At 41.7% G+C, this 18684-nt stretch overlaps 1 protein-coding gene across 1 annotated transcript in view; it reads right to left on the bottom strand.

Moving 5' to 3' along the window:
- Positions 1-18236, bottom strand: part of ATXN10 (ataxin 10) — a 107645-nt gene extending 89409 nt beyond the window's left edge. The window contains exons 1-3 of the mRNA XM_076332786.1: positions 18106-18236; positions 12104-12295; positions 8933-9015 (exon numbers count right to left, since the gene is read on the bottom strand). Coding sequence (XP_076188901.1) covers positions 8933-9015; positions 12104-12295; positions 18106-18236 — 406 coding nt within the window. The remainder of the gene's footprint in view (positions 1-8932; positions 9016-12103; positions 12296-18105) is intronic.
- Between the last annotated feature and the right edge of the window lie 448 nt (positions 18237-18684).

Below are 18684 nucleotides of genomic sequence, written 5' to 3'. Positions count from 1 at the left end.
ATCAGGCCCAGCCAGCACAGATTCATGAGAGGCAGGTCCTGCTTGACCAACCTGATCTCCTTCTATGACCAGGGGACCCGCCTAGTGGATGAGGGAAAGGCTGTGGATGTGGTCTACCTGGACTTCAGTAAGGCCTTTGACACCATCTCCCACAGCATTCTCCTAGAGAAGCTGGCGGCTCACGGCTTAGACAGGTGTACTCTGCGCTGGGTCAAAAACTGGCTGGACGGCCGGGCCCAGAGAGTTGTGATGAATGGAGTTAAATCCAGTTGGCAGCCGGTCACGAGCGGTGTTCCCCAGGGCTCAGTTTTGGGGCCAGTCTTGTTCAATATCTTTATCAATGATCTGGATGAGGGGATCGAGTGCACCCTCAGTCAGTTTGCAGATGACACCAAGTTGGGCGGGAGCGTTGATCTGCTTGAGGGTAGGAAGGCTCTGCAGAGGGACCTGGACAGGCTGGATCGATGGGCCGAAGCCAACTGTATGAAATGTCAACAAGGCCAAGTGCCGGGTCCTGCACTTCGGCCACAACAACCCCATGCAGTGCTACAGGCTTGGGGAAGAGTGGCTGGAAAGCTGCCCAGCAGAGAAGGACCTGGGGGTGCTGGCTGACAGCCAGCTGAACATGAGCCGGCAGTGTGCCCAGGCAGCCAAGGGCATCCTGGCCTGTATCAGAAATAGTGTGGCCAGCAGGAGTAGGGAAGTGATCGTGCCCCTGTACTCGGCACTGGTGAGGCCGCACCTCGAATACTGTGTTCAGTTTTGGGCCCCTCACTACAAGAAGGAAATTGAGGTGCTGGAGCGTGTCCAGAGAAGGGCAACAAGGCTGGTGAAGGGTCTGGAGAACAAGTCTTATGAGGAGCGGCTGAGGGAACTGGGGCTGTTTAGCCTGGGGAAAAGGAGGCTGAGGGGAGACCTCATCGCTCTCTACAACTACCTGAAAGGAGGTTGTAGTGAGGTGGGTGTCGGTCTCTTCTCCCAAGTAACAAGCGATAGGACGAGAGGAAACGGCCTCAAGTTGTGCCAGGGGAGGTTTAGATTGGACGCGAGGAAAAATTTCTTTACTGAAAGAGTGGTTAAACATTGGAACAGGCTGCCCAGGGAAGTGGTTGAGTCACCATCCCTGGAAGTATTTAAAAGACGTGTAGATGAGGTGCTTAGGGACATGGTTTAGTGGGCATGGTGGTGTTGGGTTGACAGTTGGACTCGATGATCTTAAAGGTCTTTTCCAACCTTAATGATTCTATTCTATGATAATACTCTGCCTGTGTCACTTGGATCTTTTTGAACTTGAACTTATTTTTCATATATAAAACACAAGCAGTAATTTAGAAATGCACAAACCATTCAGTGCAACATGATTAAAGAACTACAAAAAGCAGTGAAAGCAGAATGCAATTTTTTTAAAGAATAAAACAGAAACATGAAAGATATTGGACAGGAAATAAAAGAGAAGCACAAAAGATAAGAGACAGACTCCCTTGGTCAATATTGGCATTTGTTAAAGAATATTTAAATTCCATAGCTGACCACTCTGTTTCTCTGTCCTGTTAATTTAAAATACATTGCTGAATGACTAGTCATTCCAAATGATAAGGTACAGAAAAGAAGAAAGTATCAAAAATAGGCCACAGATAGTTAGACTCCTATGCCAGTACATAAGCCCTAAATGCCTTGATTTTCAAGCTAACTGGTTCTGCAAAGGTACCACTCAGATGCATTCTGAAAAGGTCTGAGTACTTACTTCTAGCTCATTTTCCTATTGCCAAGATGTAATCTTTTTAATGGGACCAAAAGTAACAGTGCTGCTGTTGCCACTGCCTTCTAGGGGAAGAAAACAAATAGATAAATAAATATTGACAAGAATCAAGAAGGTTAAGGACACATGGCTGCCCATTTCCAAAAGAATAAAGGAAAAATCAATTTAGTGTTCTTGGGCAGGTCTGAGAACGTCACCTTCCCCTGCTTTTCCATACCCTCAAAATTAGCCAGTCTCGGTTTTCCACTGCAATTCCAATTTGCAAATGGTTGAGTGCAGAACTATGAACAGGTTCAGAGCAAAGAAACATCTTATGTTTCGTTTCACTGAGTGAGGACAGAACTGAAAGATTTATTTCTCCTAGCCTCTCTGAGGAAGTAGAAATCACTTGAATCACTTAACTGGTATTCATTCATTTTTGTTTTCAGGAGTACTTTTGCCAACATTAACAACTCAAAGCTCCCTGTTTTACTCAGATTCTTCTTCAGGAAAACAAAGACATTTGATTAAGCATCTCCTTTTCTGTAAACCCTTGAAAATGACTTCGAATTAAGAACTTTTTAGAAGGGATAACCTACCCAGTGCAGCTCCTGGGAATTTCTGATTTCTTTTCAAGGATCTCTTATAACGAAATGTCAACACGATTTTCTAGTACTACATGAACAGGTACATCTTATGATTCAGTGGCTTTTTAAACACAGCATGCCTTCACCTTCAAGAGTTTACAAAGAAATCAAGTATCCTTTGCTCAATCGTGTGATGTTCTCCTGCAGACCTCAGGAGAAAGTTTTTGTCTTGTTATTTCATCAAAGATGAAATGTTTCCCTCTCATCTGGCTTTTGCAAGAAATAGTATCTCTGGAAGCTATATATAGCCTAGGTTCCTTACCTCTTATTTTTGAAGCACACGCATACCCTTATGCTTTTTTTTTTTTTAATCTCTATGAAGGAGCGATGTTGTTTTTATTTTTACAGAGTTTTGAATTCTAAGGTTACTTATTGCCATTTCTTCTGCAGAGTACTTCTCTTCCACACCGACAGATTAAAAAGTACTTTCCAACGCACTTTCTTCCTAGACCATAATCATCCTATAAGGCAGCAATGTGTCAAGAGCAATTGTTTTTTCATTAACTAAAAGAAAATATGCATGATAGCTGATCAGGTCCAAATCAGTTTGAGTACTTAAAGAACAGTGACTGAAGCTGAACCCAAGTTATTATTAAGGTTGCTGGCAGGCTGCGGGGGGGGGGGTGGGTGGGGAAATGCACTGAAGAAGTTTCAGATTCATCGAGATTGTCTTTACCAGAACAGCATCACAGGCTTTCTCCTCTTCTGCTCAAAGCAAGAAACATTTCTTTATAGCTCCCTTGTAAGTACATGGCATTTGGAGCATTTAAAAAATGTTTACAAGATATTCCATATTTTCCCACACATCCTTCCTCAAGAAAGGAGGTGTGAACAGGTGTTAGACATATGATATTCGTGTTGCTGAACATCCTACCAGAAAATGCTCAAGTTACTATAGTAAGCGCAGTATTAAAAAAAATCTACATAGAGTCATCTTTCATCACTGCTTTTAAAGGAACGTTTTAAGTTCTGTTCTGAATAGAGTGTCTGTAGCAGTTTAACTACACCTGAATGCTTTTCAGAAAATTGGAAGCAAAGTCAAATTCCTGTTCAAGGATTCAAGCTTATCACCCGCTATAATTTACCCGTTTCTGGACTTCATAACATTAAGAGCAGTGAATGACCAAAACCTTTGTACAACAACTAGCACATCTGGACTCTGATTTTGACTGAGATCTCTAGGAGCACCCATGACATTAACATATGCTGTTAATATTCTCCCATTAATGCATGTTTATGCAGCTTACTCTGGTTAGTTAAAACCCCTAAAAACTTAAGAAGCATGGCATCAGCACAGTATAACAATAACAATACCCGTGCTACTCAGTTTAAAGCTAGCTCGACTATCACCAGCAGCCTGGAACCGAGGAATGCTGGCGTGATGCTCAGAGCACCTCTCTCAGGCACACAGAAAACAGCACAGTATTGCTCTGCGGCTGATACGGTGCCGTTGCACTCAGTTCTGCTCAGAGAGGACAATCAACTCATTCAGAAAACTTGCACAACAAATTGTCCCATGCAGCGCAGCTATCAGGCATTCAATGCCTTTTCATCCTAGAGAAGAGAAAAGTATTTTGGCAGATAAATACTTTTTAAGCAATTAAGTTGGAATTCAAAGCACATTCTTCAGCATCGGCAATATTTTGAAGCGGTGAAAGGTTTGAGAAGATCTATTTACAAACAAGAAGATTAAAGCTCCTTCTGTCCAGGATGGGGTGGGGGTGGGAATCAATGAAAGGATCAAATGGGACACTGCCTATTGAACATAAGCTTGCTTCAAAGCAGGCACGCCCTCACTGCAATTTATTAAGGAGAAACAAAGCTATCTATTTTTTCCAGATTTCAGAGATGAATCCTAAATTCAGATCTCACACTCTGGAATCTAAAGATCCATCATCTTGACAAACCTCAACGTACCTTCCCAAAGGCCTGATAGATTCTGCTGAAAAGCTTAAAATTTGCCATAGGAAAAAGGAAAACAAAAAACCAACCCCACAACCAAACCAAGACACATGCTATGAAGTGAAGGAGATTTTCTATGTGGGCTTCTGACAAGGATATTTCCTATGTCTGCTGCAATGCCTAACATACTGAACTACTTCTTAGCTCTTAAGAGATCTGGGTCTGCTTTCAGTTCAGTTAAAGTTCATCTGACAGCTTCATCAGCTTGCTCCTCTGGCAAGTGTTCTTGGTCTTTGTACCCACAGCACAAAAGAAAAGCTTGCTATGATGAGGATTTATTTTTTTTTAAATTAAAAAAATAACTAAAACAAAAGGGATGTGGAGAGGGTACTATGAAAATTCCATTAAACCTATATTCTGCAGAGACTTAATTTTTTTCCTAAGACTCAAAAGTAAAAATTTTAGTATCTTATTAGCTATTTGTTGCAAGACTGTGGTCTCAAATCAGTTAACAAAGAAATGTAATGGACCTTCTTGCATGCAGCATTTCCGCACGAGTAGGTACAGTTCCTGCATCTTTAATCCCTATTCAAATTAATTCTGAACTGCAAAGAGGGGCGCAGCATTTGTCATCATCTCTGTCTTCCCACCAGGAATATCCAAGCTCCATAATCTAAAAAGTTAAGTACCTCCTTACACAATCACCCACTTCCTAGACTTTCAGTGTGCATAGTTTTAAGAACACTAAGGTGAAGTCCAGTTTTCAGATACTGTCCAAGAAGTGTAGCACTTGAATTTTTCTCTACTTGACTGGGAAGTTCTCTCTCTTGCAGAGAGAAGGAGAGAGGACTGCTGGAGCAATAAGAAAACAGAGCACATTTACAAGTACATGTGACTTATCTGACACAAATCAGTCTTGACGCTGCCCAGAAGAAGAGCTACAAATTGTTAAACACTTGTTAAGCATCATTGCCCGTCAACCCCCTGCACTCATCTAGCTGTTGGCTTTCACTGTGCAACTCCTTAAAGCAGGTTCCCTTCTCTACGTACTACAGAATTTGAATTGCTCAAGACAAATTACTACTATGTATTGTAAGCAATTACGAGCAGAGAAACTAGGCTATGGAATGCAACTAAAACTAACCTGGGAAGTAAGAAGGGAGGAAGAGTGGGAACAAACAGCTATCTGCAGCAACACCATACAGGAAAGGCCTAAAAATGTTCTTTTAATATATGTATTAAAAAGAAAGAAGATTATTATACAGGGATGGCTGGTTTGCAGGTGGGGTTGGACAATCTTTAATGCCATATGTATGAATTAACTAGTTATTTTTAAACCTATCTGAAGCCTTAAAGAGCTATTCCAGGACAGACATACTAACTCACCTTCAGGTTTCCTGGCCCATTGCCTTAGTGGCATATCGTGTACTCAAAACAACAACTTCTTCCACAGCTGGCTGGGACAAGTACATTAGAAGCATACAGGAATTTATCTAACTTTTTATAGCATTAAAAAAAAAAAAAAGGAGAGATGCTGAAAACTTGCAGTAGAGTTGTTTCAGTAAATATACTGAAGTGAGGAGCCAAATTAACCATGTATATAACACTTGGGCCTAAGATAAACTATTAAAAAAGTATTTCTCCTAGCAGAGAAGATGTAAAGGAGTCTGGATTTCATTAACTAAATCTTAGCAACAGTTTTTAATCACACCACTGGCACAGCACCTCCTTTTTTGCTGCTTTGTTCGCTAATATATTGTTAGAACAGGCAGTTCATCCCCTCCCTTAGAACCACCACACTGGTCACAGTAGTGGCCAGAGAATATATACTTTATTTCATTTCTGGTTTTATCCATTACAAATTGTACTACACTGAACTTTCCTACAAAAACTACCACACCACTCAGACTTACCAGTCTTAACAGTTACCAACAGATAAAAGAGTGAAAACATACCACAGATCAGGTTAAATTAAGCCTGCATAAAGAATTTTCAATCTCTCATCTTCATAAATATAACAATGTTGGAACTTCAAATTTATTTAGCCTGCAGTGACTCGCTCTGGGAATTTTTCTCAGGGACATGAACTGAAACATTAGTGCTGTTCACTGTGCAATACAGCATTGCCTCTTTATCCATGTATTTTGTTGCTATGGAATCAACATGAAGGTATTTAAAATGCCTTAAGGATATAAACAGGCACCAAGAGGGATCATCAAATCCAAGCAGCCATTTAAAGGAGGAAACAGGACACATATCCAAATGAACAACTTGAAATATTCCACTTAACACCTAATTATCTGCTAGAACAAAATACACATGCTGCTCTAGCCTTGTGACCTGATTTCCTATATGAAATATGAGGAGGAAAATCATGAAGCAGAAATATAGTTAATAAACACAGTAACATTAACTAATTTCATGTGTTTCTTTTGTTGCAACAGTGCTATCCAAGTCCAATTTAGCAATTTACCTTGCTTTTGAAAGTACGACTACTAATCCACAGTTGAATATAACTGTTAACTTCTGAGGTATACCCTGTAGAAGGAGCTCCTCTAGGCACTAGCTTAATTTTCACTTCGAACCAAGTTCATCAGATCACTCAGCAAGGAATTAGCAACACTTGCTTGTCTGGTTTTTTTTTTTGTTGTTGTTGTATTAACATAAATGGAATACCTAAGCCATGCTCATCACAGATGTTTCCCAATGAGATCAGTACTACATAGAGTATCAAACGAACCATCTATCCTGGGTCAATACATCAAATTTTAATTACAACTCAAACTCATTTGTTGAACAGGTATGTAGAGTAACAGTGTCAAAACACTTTTTATTGAAATACTGTTAAAAACTTTCTGGTCAATGCTCCCCTTATTTTTCAATGGTGATAGAGATTTTACAACATTCTCTCGCTAGGAAAAAGAGTCTGAAGCAGTTAATCAAATTACTGGGTTCAACCCCCTCCTTTCTTTTTTACTGAGTAACATTCACTGCTGCTTCTTCAGATCCCAGCAGCAGGAGAACAGCACACATGCATATGATAACCCATCAAGGAGGGGTCAGCAGCCACAAGACTGAAGGGGAAACCTCAGGCCATGCGTGTAACCAACAAGGGGTACATCCCGCTCACTCTCCTGCAGATGCTGGGAGGCACCACTGAAAGGTGGTATTCTCACACCGCAATTCCTGATGCTTTGAATAAGCTGAAGGTGGGAAGTCCACTTCCTCAGGACAGCCTTTCGAGCCTACTGCTGTCAAGGACCCCAGTAGGGACAATGTCAGGCTGGACAAAACCAGCATTTTAGTTCCCATCGCTTTTCCTTTTCTTACTGGTCTATGAAGGGGTTCACAACTGTGGGACAGGACATTCTTGCTCTCCAGTCATTCTTGCCTTTTCCCAGTCCTCCCTGTCTGACCCTGTGGCACGGCTTGAGAGTCACTCCTGTGTGCTGTCAGTTCCTCCTCTTTATGGTCATTGAGCAAGCCCTCTTTTTGCCACCCACAGGATTCAGCTCTGGTCCTCCCACACTGAAAGGCTGTGCTAGCATCACTGATCCTTCCCTGGAAGAAGGATTCCAGCAACGGGTGAGGAAGTGAACGTGGCTTAAGCATAATACCATCATGTGCCTGAAAGGCTTCATTCTGAGCCAAATATAGCAGCAAAAGGAAAAACAGTATCCTGGACTTCACTGCTCTTTCCCAGCTTCATAAAGGTGTTTGAGGGTAAGTTACTGTATGACAGTAGTTTCATTTGCTTTCACAAAATGATAGAAAAGCAGCAACAGGAACCCAGTAAAAACCTCATCCAAGTAAAGGGAGTGAAAAGAAATAAAAGTAGCAAGAGAAACCAAATGTTCCCTACTCTCTGCAACCACAGACGGTAAAGACTGAGGTCCAATGCCCTGTACCAAGCTCCACATGCACACACAGTGAAACACAGACTGTGAAGGGAATTACTGAAAATGCCTTAATATCCAGTGAAACGAGTTTGGTAGAAATCGGTAGCAGTAACTGCCATTAAAGAGGAAGGATACTATAGTCAGATTTTCTCTTCACTGCATGAAAAGAAAAGAAAAAACTCATCCATTAAGGAAATGTGAACACTACTCAAATCAGTACTTAGTTCTTGGCAGATATTACCCTGACAGGCCAGCAACCTCAGTAAAGAAATGAAAATTAAAAAAATAATTTTAAAAAAGTCACAGCCAAAATTTGTTTCCTGGAATCAGATAATTTATTTCAAGTGTCATCAAAATAAAAAAAGGAGTATTTCTTCATTTCACTATGTTCACAGATCAAATAAAAAGACAGTAAAACAACAGAACATATTTTGAATGGAGGTATTACAGGAACTTTTCCTTTTTGCAATTCAAATATCCTGGTTAATTTTAAAGAAGTTTCCACATATCTTTCTTTTAACAATCTACAGGGAACGGTTGAGGGAAAATACAGTTGAACTAGACTTGGGGGCAAGATTTTTTTCAAGCAGCATAAGAGAAGGCCCCCCCAATCCTTACATGCAATTGAAGAAACAATTAAGCTTATTTATGAAAAAATGCATCAGTAAGGTGCCATAATATCACAAGACTTCCCACGTAAAAAAATATAGTGCAGGTTATATATTTAACAAAATCCACAGCCTTACCAGTCAATAACAATTCTTCTTTGATTTGTATTCCATGAAGCAATTTGATCAAATGGACAGATGTAGAGATGAGACCCAAGTTCCTATCATTAAATTGGAAAAGAAAGAAAAAAAAAATCACTTGATATGAAATACACTCAAATAAAGCAAAAAGGCTTTTCACTGAAGTTAACAGCAACTCTTTAACATCTTCAGAACCTCTGATGTAAAAAGCAGTTTCTCCCACTTAACTGTGCCTGACTATCAGCTGTGCTGTGCCACACTACTGCCATCAGAAGCAAAAGGAACAGGTTTACTGCATCAGCCTCCATATTAACAGTTTTGGACACAGTACCTTCGGAGCCAAGTATCCTTTCCTCTCTTTTTGCTATTCTTCTAAATCAGATGTTAAAAATTAGCAGGTTATTCCTGTAATTTAAACAGCTTTATTTGTGTAAAAACTTTGCTTTGTCTGAAGTTCAAGTGTTCAGGGAAAGTGTCAATGTACATTACATAGTAATAAACTTTGAGGATTTTAAATACCAACAAAGTGATTAGTGACGGCCATCAAATGAACAGGGCCAGTTCAAAGGAAAACATACAAAACTCTCAGAGGGAAGCAGGGAAAGTCAAGTAATCATTTATCCTTTCTACAGTGAGAAGGAATCATAGGTAGAATCTCAGAAAGGTTTGGGTCGGAAGAGACCTTTGAAGATCATCTAGTCCAACCCACTGCTGTGGGCAGGGACAACTTCCACTAGACCAGGTAGCTGAAAGCCCCATCCAACCTGACCTTGAACACTTCCAGACATGCAAAAACACGGTGATAGTAAAGATAAACCAGTGAAGTTAAGCCATTTGGAATGAAAAACACCAAAATAATTCTACAGCCGAAGATCAGCAATCCTGGAGGTAGATAACATACATGCCAGGATGAGCATGCAACAGAGTAAAAAATGAAAGTCAAAGAATACAGTATAAACAGATGAAGTTTTCAGCTTTTAACTCATTTGTACTTTAGTAGTCAAGCTTTTTGAGAAGAGATCAGCCAAGATAGACTGGCTGAAACTTCCTAACACGGCAATACCATCTCTACCAAACCTCCACACCCATGCACGAGTTACTTAAAAAATATCGTATCATCACATATGAATGCTGAATAATTGTCTACTGCAGATGTTTACTAGACAAACATATACTCCTTCTCATTAAGTTCCAACACAGAAGAGAAGCCAAACGTACATTTATAAATATATAATACACACATGCACACTGGTATACATACAGTCTATTGAAATCAAAACATTTCCCATTCCTTCAGACCCTAAATTTCTTCACAGCACACAAAGCAGAAAAACTGACCCTGGAAGGAACAAAGCTTCATATTCCCCAATAGTTTAAAAGCTGTTACACAACCCATGTGTTTACAATCTTTGCATTCTTTCCTAGAAACAATCAGTTTTGACTTTGATCAAAAAATTTGCAGTTTGGGGGTTTTTTTGGAATGTCTGAATGTTGCACACTTCAAACCAACATCAAAGGCACATAACTTTCCTTCCATTCACAACTTTTGATCATTCAGGACATTTAATTCCTAAACAAGTTGTGCATTTGCAACTGTTTAAAAGCAACACAAACATATGGCTAATATACAGCTGGCTCAAAGCACCCAGTGCGGTATTAAAGGGAGCATAAATTCTTATACTGCTACAAAGCCAAAACAGTATTCAATGAGTGACCCACCGAGTCCTTCACTGTTAGAAACGTGGTCAGAACTTTCTATCCACACAGGCCTTTCCCCTCCTGCAGTCTACAGGAAAGCACAATTATTAGCATCCAGCTTCCTAAATGAGCAAGGCTATGCTAACTGCCTAGGGAGGGCAAGTATGCAGCACAGGTATAACCAGTGCAGAGCACATTTTTGTTCAGAAGCAGGTTGGATATCTGAATTCCATTAGAAAGTAAAAACTAATTTTTTTACTTTCTAATGGAATTCAGATATCCATAACTAGGTTGTATTTGTCATGCTACTAAAAAGGGCAATCCTACCAACTCCCAGCCACGCAATTCTGTTCCCCCCGTTTTGTTAACATGAGTAACTATGGAGCTACAGTAAGTTACAATAAGGAACCCAGTCTGGCTGAACATCCACCCAGCAAAAATTTATAAACAAGCATATAAGTTTTCTGCCTGATCAGTTCTTCGACCTACAACATGATCACGAGTGCTAGCAGTGCCAGGAACAAAAAGGTAAGAGCCTGAACTTAGATTTACTTTATTCTAAAACTAACGCCTTCTACGAGAAGTCCTGCAACTTTTGTGGCATTAACAAAATTCTGCCCCAGCACAGAAGTTGTGACTTTGTCCCATGTCAAAATTATATTTAGTTCAATAAACCAAATTTGACAAATCCCAAGAAACCAAATTTTAAGATTGTACTCCACAACAATTCTTTGTGATCTAACAAACTTGTAACAGGTTTTTGGGGGAATTTTTTGGCTGACTGGTTTTGGGTTCTTGGGGGGACGAATGGATGTTTGTTATTGTTTTGGGTTGTTTTTTGTTTTGTTTTTTAAAAACAGCAGGTAGACTACCAGGTTTTCAGTAACTACAGCTGGTTGTATCCCAAGCATCCCTTCAATGTTGCAACAGACACAGGCAAAAAAAAAAATAGAGACTAAATAACTTAAGGAGTCAGACTGACTTCTTATTATCCATTAGTATCAGTTTACCTGTATATGTATCAGAGTTGATATGTACAATTCTACACACTATACTTTGCCATGGGTGCCAGACAGATCTAAATGCACCTTAAAAAAATACTAATCCTGTAACTGATAATTAAGACTATCTACTTACTCATTATGTTAGCCAAAAAATTAAAGAAACAAAAGAGAAAAAGGGTAGTTCTATATTCAGACTTCCAGAAGGCTTACATCACTTGCATAATCAATTCGTACTAAGGACACAAACACTGTGTTCTATTATTCAGCAGTGCCCCAAACTCTGACCTACAAATAGGTCAGCTATTTTTGTTCCTTGCATACTTCATTTCAAGTGATTGCATCAAGCAGGAAATACCAGTTAATAAATCAACTAACACAGCAGTGTAAAATAAGAATCTCTATATAAAACCACACAAACATCAGAAGGTTATGTTTTTGTATGGGTTAAAATGGATCGTAACTATACCTCATGACATGTTGATTCTTGGCACAGTCAACACAGGCATTCCTCAGACATCTGAAACACTCTGCTATGAGCAGCAGGCAGGTGTCTAGATCTACCAATTCACAGGAGTCCTTGTAGGCCTGCTCAATTTCACTTGAGGCACTCATCAGGATTTCCAGGAGATCCCGAAATATACTTTCTTTTGCCATTTCTCTGAAATAAATAAATTTGTAGTGAACAAAAAAATGTACTGCTATCAAAAAGCCTCACATTATGACAATTATACTTCTTATTGTAAACCCGAAGATGTTCTGCAACAATCTTTAACTATCCATAATATACAAGGTCTTTCAAGTAGAAAGAGCAAAATATATGCACACAATCACCCCACCAGCCTTTTCAGAAAAGGGGCTGAGAGAGAGTTGTGTTGCCTTAGGATTCCTCACAGCTTTCCAACAGCTCTTTGGAATCTTAATTAAAAAAAAAAGTCTCCCTAATGCATATAGCTAGCATGGTTATACATGACACTGCATGTTGTTTTCAGAATTAGGAATTGATTTAATTAATGAACAGAGTTTAGATGTCCAGCACTAGATGTTGCAGAAAAAGAAGGTATCAGAAGGTCCCTAATAGCCTGCCACAAATTTCACCAGAGGGAGAAAGAGAAGTCGTGAAGAAAGCCAGTGGCTGCACTAGCATCATTCCGAAGTGTGTGAATCAAAGCCACAGGAGAAAGTCAACTCTGTCTACTTCAGCAGACAGCTGCCCCAACACAAAAAATACCATGCCACTTCTTAGAGTATCAAGACCTAGGAAAACAACACTACAAAACCATAAGCACATAGACAGATACTATATGAATGGATGAGAGACCTGATGCTGCTGCACCATATAGATTCACCAGACTCCCCAGGACTGACACGCACATCTACAGATGACCCGTCACACAGATATGCACAACGCTTCCAAACTACAGCTATTCACATACTCTCTCCCCTGATTTTATGTTCAGAAAGAAGATGAGGGCAACACATTACAAACATTGCTAACTCAGTTTTGATACTACATGCTGGTGAAAAGAAGCCACACTAAAGAGTGTTTATGGCATGGCTACAGGAAAGTTCAAAAAATTCACTCATCCCATACTTCTGACCAGAGCCAAAAAAGGGAAATCCAGACGCAACCTCCTTGAACCTTAAACAGACTTCTCATGTACTCAGGAAATGTAGGATCTGAGACATAAGGTTGAGAAATACCTCCTAAGCTATGAACAGAAGAAAAGTGAGATGAAATGGAGAGTAATATTAAACAAAGTATGTTCACACAGAAAACTATTCCTAAAGGAGAATTTAAAAATTTCTTGATCAAACATTAATGGATGATACAGTACTACCTGTGTTCTGCTGCTTGCTTTAAATGTCTAAACATTTGCACAATTAGAAATTCTACCTACTCTTTATCATAAGTGATCACACGTCCATAAACCAAACCACAGAATCATAGAATCATGTTTGGAAAAGACCTTTAAGATCATCGAGTCCAACCATTAACCTAACACTGTCAACTCTACCACTAGACCATGTCCCTAAGCACCACGTCTACACGTCCTATCTGTAACACCCTTAGACACGTCTGAAGACTATCATATTTCCCACCTCTGCTCCTGCCATGTTCTCTTTCCTAGACTAAACAAAACCAATTCTCTCAGCCTTTACTCACAGTTCCTGTTTTCTAAGCCTCTTATCACTCGTATTGCTCCAATCGTGACACTTTCATGTTCATCTACATCTTACTGACAGTGTAGTGCATCCAATATTGAGGTCTGTTAGGCTGTGGAGTAGACTTACAAAAGAAGGAAGAGCACTTGTGCTGTAAGAAATACAACAATGTAAACAAATATCATTAAATTACTACAACATTAGATTTCAGATCTCCAGGAAATATGTATTTTATTCTACAACCTCACAGTTGATCAAGACCAATACACTTACAGAATCTCCAGCTACATTAAAACATTTAAAAAAAACCAAACCACCACAGCATCAGTGAGAATTATCTACAGCGGGAAGGGGGCGCGGTCTGAAGCTACATTTTACAGTGGTGTAGTACTGAGGGGAAAATACTAAAGTGGCGCAACAAAGACCAAAAGCAGAGCTGGCCCTCAGTCATAAAGAAAACAGTGGAGCTTATGTAACCAGCAAGAAGGTTTGGAATTTGGTTTTGTTTTTAAGACATAAGACAAGACATTCATGGGACTTGAACCTTTGACTTACAGGAAGTAGTGCAGCTCCTGCTGCTGATGTACCACAGTACACATGGTAAATGCATCTAGACACATTTTTCTAAACACTAGAAAAGCTACGGTCTGGTAAAGGAGCACCCAGCCAGGCCCGGTCCCAAATACACAAAAGACATGTTTTCTCTACTGAGTGAAGATGCCATACAGAACCATTAGCTGAGTTTTTAAACACTGAAATTATTCTAAACTAGGAAATCTCTCAATCCAATTGCAGTTTCCTTTATATTTATAATCCAACACATGGCCTATGCCTATGTGTTGGATTATCACATGAAACTGGACATTTTCCTGACCCAACTTCAAGATACAAAAATCAGTGATCAGTACAAGACATGTACTACTGTACAACATTCAATTATTTGAAAAAACAGAAATGAAAAAAGCTGCAAGTATTTTTGTGTGCATCCTCGTGACTCTACTGTTAAAAGGACATCTTAAAGTCATGCTGATCCTGGAGAAGCTTCTACTCTTGTTACAGAGTTACACTGCAGAACAGAACTTTTAGTCAGATAATGGATGACAAACATAACGGGCCACTGTGACAACTTTTGTCTTAATATTAGATTGAAAGTAAAAAAACCTAAGTGTAGACGTTTCCAGTAAAATACGAAGATGAAACTCTTGCCTGTCCTAACAGAGCAAATGTGATGTACACAAGGGAAGTGCCTGTCCTCATTGCGAATGTGGAAATAGATGTGGATTTTTATGTATCAGCAAGGAGACAGACCTCCAAATCTCTCTTGCACACTATGCAAGAAAATCAAAGTGCTCAAGCCAGATGTTTCTGCCCACAACAACTCTCTTCCTACAGCAGAAAAGAAAAACCTAACCAAACAAGCAAAAGTTATTTCAAACAAACAAGGAATGACTTAAAGGCTGTTTGGTGAAGCAGGATTTTCTTCAGAGAAAATTTAAATGTGACTCTTGTACTTAAACATTTATACATCATTGCAGTTTGAGTGTGTGCTACAAAGGAATTTTAATTAAAATCATCCTTCTGCACAAAAGCTCTAAATTCTCAAATCAGTGAAGAGAGCAGAAAGTGTTTAACATTAAGAAATCAGTCAAGAGTGATTTCAGGTAACTGTTCCACAGCAATGCTTAAAACCATTTTTTAAAAAATAATCTTCTTTCCAGTGGTACGTCAAAGATTCACATACAAATAGAAATAGCAGCTACAAGTATTTAAAATGTATTTTTGAAATGGAAAAAAAGGAAAATATTTTCCTTCCATAACCTTTTCCCTAATCTTTAAATATTAATTTATAAAATTAGCAAGGAGACTGTTTAGGGGCTTTTAGGTGAAAAAATATCTTCTATTGTAAATAGGCCTTGACATTCATTCAGAACTGCTCTGTGGATATTCCAACAACTTCTGTTTCCTATGTTTTGTTGCTTAAGACAGGATCTTCACAATTTGCTGCTGCCACCTGTCCTCGATTTCAGCATCAAGTATTCTGCAGGAATACAAGAGGAAGGCAAAGCAAAGGGTACAACAGCCCAGCCCTCAGACAAGGAAGACACACACAATTTCTTGTTAAGTCAAAACAAAGAGTTAAAATTCATGTACCCATGCCAAAAGGAAGATTACTGTCACTCCTTGTACGATTTAAGTGCTTCATTGTTAAAAATAGAAACTGTACAAGATAACATCCTAGTGGACACAGAGTTAAGAACATTAATGCAACCCTGTTCAAAAGACTAGGGCTCCAAAAAATCACGAAACTAGCCAGGCATTATGAGAACAACCCAGAAGTTTGCAATTTTATATTTCTACTCTATGTTTTAGGTACTTACACCATTCTACTCCTGTAAGTGGAGTACCTAAAAAGCCTTTAAAGTATTTATCTTCACAATATTCCTGGTAATAAAGCCATTTTCTTCCTTTTGTAGATTAATAATGGAAGCATAAAGAAATTGCGTCATCTGTTCAGAAGCACTGGAAGTCTCAAGTAAAGCACACAGCTGAATTCAAGTCTCCCAAATTCCACACCATGGTCTCATAGTTGAGGCATTATTTTCCTCACCTTATTTGCTTCTGAATTACAGACCACTAGAACTCACATTTTTCAATTATTTTGTTTCCACAAGCACTGAACAATCACGTAATAACAAGAGACTTGTCACTGAATATTGCAACTTTAAATACCAAACATCCATTGGGTTGTGTCTTCTGGTTCAACTGCACCAACAACAGTATTTTCCACAGTTGGCAAATTTATTGCCAGAGTTGCTCTCAGATCCATTGTGTGATGTCCTATAGGATGTAAGCTAACACTACAGCCTTGTCCTTCTGGAAGGGCAATTACAGTGTCTCTCTTCCAGCCCACCTGCACCCACAAAACTTGGCTATTTTGGGGAATATCTACTCCTCTGTCAAACACAGTGGCAGAGGTTTCAGGGAGGAAGGCAAGAAACAGGCAGAGAAAGCATCAGCATGTAAGCCCAAAATTTGCACAGGTCCTCCTCTCTTCCTAGAGAAATTGAGATGAACACCAGAACAAGGTCTCCTGTACACACAAAGATCACAAGAGAATATCTGGAAGTACATCTTTCCCCCTGCCCCTGACTTTTAAATGTGGATTTAATTAACAAAAATAGTATTGGGAATTTAAAAAAAACAAAACAAAACACCACCACAATTTTATGCTAAGCTAAGAAGTTTGATTTCTTCTTTCTTAGGCGTTATAACCTTCAAACAGCTACTGTTAGGATGAGCGAGCACGAGCTTCACACCAACCTATGCTGCCTCCCTCCTTCCAGGAAGAGCGGAAACCATTACTGTAAGCCCAGTCACGCAGCTGAACCTCTGCATGCCCAACCTTTGCCAAAGCCAACAGCACTGTGCAGTATTGCAGAGGTCCCCCCCACCTTACAGGAACAGCAACGCTCCGTACCAGCCCCTTGCTTTCTCCAGTAACCCCATGCTTCCTTTCCCCATCTTAAAGCTACTAAGGGGCATCCAACCTTTCCTCCCACTGAAGCCACTGCAGCCCATCCTACTGCACAGCGCGTGCCCTCAGCCACCAAGGCCTACAACCACCATCCTCATCCCAAGGCCTTGCCCTCACACGGGTATGAAACTGTCGCCCAGCAGAGCCTCACATGGGCACGTCTTACCCACTTCTACCCACTCTGCAGGGCTCACCATCGCTTTTTGCCCCACAGCAGCTACTCCCACAGCTACAACCCACCTGAGCATACCTGCCTAGAAGGGCAACTGTTGTCATCTGCGACTGGGAGACGCAAAGCTTTCCTCCCTGCCCTGGGCCTGCCACAGGCGCAGGGACACGAGCAGACTGCCAGCTCCCCATGGGACCCCGGGACCCCAAGGGAAAGGAGGCGAGAAGGGACAGGTAATCTCCGCTGGCCCCGGGCCCCACCGGTGACCCCCGGGTTCCACATGAACAGCCCCCCGGGGGGGGGGGGGGGGGGGGGGGGGGGGGGGAAGGGCAGAGATTTCACAGCAGGAACCGGCGGCACCCGGCCGCCCCTCTGTGGGCACTGGGGGCCCCTCTGACTGCGGAGCCCCCGGCCCGTAGCCGACACCCCGAGGGGCAGGACTGCGCTCGGAGCAGAAGCGAGCTCTGCCTGCCGGCACACGGACGGGCAGGCGGGCGCGCCAACGCAAGGACCACCCAGGCCCGCCAGCACCGCCGCTTCCCGCGACCGGAGCTCCCTCCCCCAGCCCACGTGGCCGCGGGCGGCCCCTCCTCCCCGCTACCTGGGCTGCGCCTCCCGGAACAGGCCCGCCAGCGCCCGCACGCTCTCCAGGCGGGCCTCCGGCGCGGCCGCCACGGCGCGCCCCAGCCGCGCCGCCGCAGCGGGCAGCGCTCCCACCGCCGACGCCGCCATCGCCTGCACCGGCGCGGCCCAGCTCCGCCCACCGCCGCGCGGAAATGGCGGCGGCCCGGCCCCGGCGGACGGGCGGTGCGCGCGGCGCGGCGCCCCGCAGGGCCGGCCCCGGGGCCCGGCGGTAAAATGGCCGCCCCGCTTGTGGGGGTGCGGGCGGGCACTCGCTCGGTGTCGGGCCCCGCGTGGGGCTGCGGGGCATAAAACCATGCCTTTGCCCCCGTGAAAAACTAACCGTGGGGACAGCTTTCAATTCTCCTTCCGTGGGCCCACGGCGGCCTTCGGGGCTGCCCCTCGGCTCTCCTCCCGGAGCAGGGTGAAGGCAGGCTGCGCAGCACAGACCTGGTTCTTCCCCTCGTCCCATCCACTTCTGGAGATGCCTGCCTCTAAATGGTCCAAATAAATATTTCAGCATGTCTTAAACATATGTATAAAAAGTTAACATATATAC

This window comes from Aptenodytes patagonicus, chromosome 1 (assembly GCF_965638725.1).
Source record: "Aptenodytes patagonicus chromosome 1, bAptPat1.pri.cur, whole genome shotgun sequence".
Classification (NCBI taxonomy): domain Eukaryota; kingdom Metazoa; phylum Chordata; class Aves; order Sphenisciformes; family Spheniscidae; genus Aptenodytes; species Aptenodytes patagonicus.
The sequence above is the reverse complement of the archived record's forward strand: the minus strand, read 5'-3'. Positions and strand labels throughout refer to the sequence as shown.